This window comes from Diabrotica undecimpunctata, chromosome 6 (assembly GCF_040954645.1).
Source record: "Diabrotica undecimpunctata isolate CICGRU chromosome 6, icDiaUnde3, whole genome shotgun sequence".
Taxonomy (NCBI): domain Eukaryota; kingdom Metazoa; phylum Arthropoda; class Insecta; order Coleoptera; family Chrysomelidae; genus Diabrotica; species Diabrotica undecimpunctata.
In genome coordinates this window covers 116,136,939-116,141,285 of record NC_092808.1, presented here as the reverse complement: position 1 = coordinate 116,141,285, position 4,347 = coordinate 116,136,939, and the positions used below count along the sequence as shown (strand labels likewise).

At 32.8% G+C, this 4,347-nt stretch overlaps 1 protein-coding gene across 1 annotated transcript; it reads right to left on the bottom strand.

Moving 5' to 3' along the window:
* Window positions 1–1,951: 1,951 nt before the first annotated feature.
* Window positions 1,952–2,317, bottom strand: LOC140444576 (uncharacterized). The gene has a single exon (XM_072536338.1). It carries the CDS (start codon window positions 2,315–2,317, stop codon window positions 1,952–1,954), a length of 366 nt encoding a protein of 121 aa, XP_072392439.1.
* Window positions 2,318–4,347: the final 2,030 nt, after the last annotated feature.

Below are 4,347 nucleotides of genomic sequence, written 5' to 3'. Positions count from 1 at the left end.
ATTCTTTAAAAAACAGTTATTTCTTGTTTACAATAAATAACCAAAAAAATGTTGTGCGGCCCAATAGCAAATCTTATCTCTAAAATTTGGCCCGCCTGAAAATGGTCCGCGAAGAAAAGCCTGCAAATAACCGGTAATTTTTTCATGATCTTAAAATTTAAAACTGATAAACTGCACTAAGATACCATAGGAAGTGAGTGTAAATTTGGCAATAATCACGAATATTCTAAACAGTATTATATTTTTACGTATGATTGCAAGATCAATAGGCGAGCAAAATATTATCGGAGAATTATTAATATATTGTGACATTAGCAAGCTAGAACATCATTAAAGCCGATGCAATAGATATTAACCAACAGAGCGCTAAGAGTTTCTTTAAGAATGCGTTTATTACGTTGTTTTGTCTTCTGATATACGGAATAGAATCATGGACTCTCACTAAAACAATGTGCAAAAAAATAGTGGCTTCTGAGGTGTGAGCGTACCACCAAATGGTAAGTATGTGGCGGATGCAGCGTGTGACAAACGAAGCAGTTTTATGGCGTCTAAATCCAAAAAGAGAGGTTCTGAATACTACTAAGCAGAGAAAATTGGAGTACGTTGCTTACGTGACGACAAATCCCAAACATAAATTACACGTAATTATTTAGGGAAAAATGTAAGGGACGTATGAACCTGGATGACGAAGAATATCCTGATTCAAGGATATTGTATATATATATATATATATATATATATATATATATATATATATATATATATATATATATATATATATATATATATATATATATATATATATATATATAAGGGAGAGAGGCTGGTACAGTGGCCACCTTTCGAGTAAATTCAAGATAATTTTAATATAAATCATAATATATTAATGAGTATCAACTCAAACAACGTCAAAACACTTGGTAAATTAAAAATGTACTCTGTAAAAAAAATACAGGTTGTGCAGGAGTAACTAATTTTGTTTTTTCAAAAAATGTGGCCACTATACCAAACTAGATGGTACAGTGGCCACAAAGGTAAGGTACAGTGATCATTACTTGCAATTCTTATATTAATTTTTAGTTATATTATTCATAAAAAAATAAAAGTAATATTAATCTTTAACAAATATTATAAGATGATAAATCAGCTTTAAAAGTTAACAAATTTGCTGTTCGTTGTGTTGCTCCAGCACTTTTTGGTTGGGTTAAAATGAGTTCAACATCTTCTTTTGTAATTGTGGTAGAATCTGTAACTGTAGGAAATGAAAACTGTATTCCGTGATGCCTTAGAAAATTTACATTGTATTTTTGACCAGAAGAAAAAACTTCTGTAACTTATGCAACATAAAATTTTGAAGTTTTCTTTGTTTGAAACCTCACGAGAACAAATGAATTCAATTCCACCATTCGTGAGGATATGCCTTCCTCAGAAATTTCATCTACTTCTGAAAATAGACTAACATCGTCGGAATCCACGACATCAGACAATTCAATATCACTGTTACTGTCATCACTTGGTATGCTTTTATTTTTCTTTGCATTACTTCTATTCGACTTGTTTGAACTATCAATTTTTCTTTTTACTGTTTTCTTAACTCTCTTCACTCTACTTTGCCTTGATATTCATTCTGCTTTTTCCGCTTCTATTCTTTTATAAATTGGTGTATCAGCTAAAATTTAAGTATTCTTCTTTTTCCTTTGTTTTTTTTTAATGACAATAAGGTAGCTTTAGGGTATGATTGCAGTAATACAGGGGAAATAAAGCGATTTTCGGGTTTGTCCTTGGAAGTTGCCACTGCTTTATAAGAAACAGTTTTCTTTTCAGGTGTTATTTCCGATGGATGTTTTTGATTTGTTTCTGGTATTTTATCTGGACAAGTTGATGTTAAAGGGAGCTGATTGTCCATTTGTGGTATATCGCTAACATTTGAATTATTTGGTTATTGTTCTTCTTAATGTATGTTTAGCATGTCTGTTATGGTTGAAGCTATAAAATCATCGTCATTAAAAATGTTATCATTGAATGGAAATAGCCCAATAGCTTTAAAAGCTGATACCACATTTTTGGGACAGACAGCAAGTGGATAAGCGTCGCTCAAAATCTCTGCTATGTCGTAGATTGTTATTCTCTTTTCAGGATTTTTCAATAACCAATTTTGACAACCATGTGAGAAATATTTCTTCAGAGGACCAAATACAACTTTATCTAGTGGCTGAAGGCGATGTGGCGTATGTGGCGGCAAAGTCAACAAGATTATATTATTTTCTTTAGCAAATTTAATAGATGCTAAAGAAACATGGCTCTTATGGTTATCCATGATTAGTTAAATGGGAGATTCCTTTTTAGGATTAGTATGTTTGACAAAATGTATCATCCACTGTTCAAACAATTCTGCTGTCATCCATCCAGATGGTGCAGCACACCTCTGGGACTGAAGGTGCGTTTTTAACTATATAATCTTTAAAAAATTTCCTAGGGAACACTAAAAACGGCAGAATCGAATTACCTATAGCATTTATTGCATTGCATATGGTTACCAAAGTGCCTCTTTTATTTGAAGCTATATACTTGTTTCTGTCCCTTTTTCGCTATTACTTTTCCTGTATCTTGCACAGTTGTTAGTGCTGTTTCGTCAATACTGACATCAGTACCTGACTAGATGTTAATGCATATTTTTCATAAATCTTCTTAAAACTAAAAAAATTTACAACGATTGGTCGATTAAACCGCATTGCCCTACCTAGTGAAGTTGCTTCTGCTGGTCGTAATGATAATTCTAAATTTCGTTTCATAAAACTTGTAAACCAAAACTTGCCTGCCATCTTGTTTTCTTTCCATGAAGGTATTTTGTTCCTGTTAGCAATTGCCATATCATAAGCTAGTTGTCTGGCACCTTTCGGATTAAGATCATGATGAAGTTTGGTCATCGTCTGTAAATAATTACTCAGTTCTTTTTTCTCGGTTAAAGAAAAAATTTGATTGATACTATAATTTGGGGTCAATCTTGGAGCTCCGTCAAGAACATCTGAAGTCCAATCTATATTATTTTTATTTTCGTTGCACTTTTTAATATATCTCCTAAACGTAGTGCGTGGAATGTCGTATTTTAAAGCAGCAGCCTTTTGTGATAATCCACCTTCCCGAACATCATAAATCGCTTTTCTCGTATTTTCATATGTAGTTTTTCCAATACCGGGATTTTTTGGTATTTTCCGTGGCATATTACTATCTGAAACAAAATTATTTTTGATATTTTTTGCGGGAAGAACAATGACCACTGCTTTTTACAAACATATGTAGGAACAGTGGCCACCACTTTTGTGTGACCACTGTACCAAAAGCTCATTGTTTAGGAGGCATAACCTAAAATCTACTACTTTGAAGATAGATCATAATTTGCATCACCTGAAAGTTTCAAATACTATACTGTATATCACAACACATACAGAGCATTTAATATGTATATTATTATTAGTTAAAAAGATAATTAAACTTACCTACTACTTCTACACAACACACCTCTCAACAGGTTCGTATACAAAATGGTTCTAGAAACGATGATGTAGGGGTCAAGCGTAGTAAGCGACTACTGTGACTAAAATTGATAGCGTTTCAATTAGATGGCGCGTCTGTATCTATCAAACAACAACAAAATATTTAAAAGTGGCCACTGTACCTGACTGGCCACTGTTCCAGCCTCTCCCCTATTTATACACGAATTTTGGTTAATGATAATTTTTTTCGTCGGCCTATGTTTTATATTTAATTTTTTTTTATATATATTTTGTCTTCTTTTCTCCAATTTGAAGAAGCTATATAAAAAAGAATCCGGTGGCTCTCTTTTTGGCAAATTATTTATAATTTATTTTATTTGCTTTATTTATTCAATACTAGCTGGCCCGCTGAACTTCGCACCGGCTTAAAATTAAATAATGTATCAAAGTTCAATAAGCTTCTATTGAGCCTGTTCTGTTAAGTAACAGAAATTGCTAGGTAATAAAAAGAATCCGGTCGAAGTGTCAATAGCGACTATACCATTTCCAATATCTAACAACTGCTTCTAAAACACAACTGCACTTGTTCCAAATCTTGTTCCAAAAACACTCGCATGTTATTTGTCCTTTTGAAGCGCCTTTACATGCCGCTACAAATTGGATGATGTTAGGCATGCGTTTAGTTCGTTCGCAGCAGTTATTTGGGGAATAATTTTTAAATAAGGTACAGTCTGACAATAGAATCATGGCTTCATTAAAAATATTTTTGGTAGTCAAGAATATCTTTCAAAGTTCTGCCCAGTCTCTGTAATGACTTCTTGTGAGTCAATCTACATCTATCCATAACGATTAA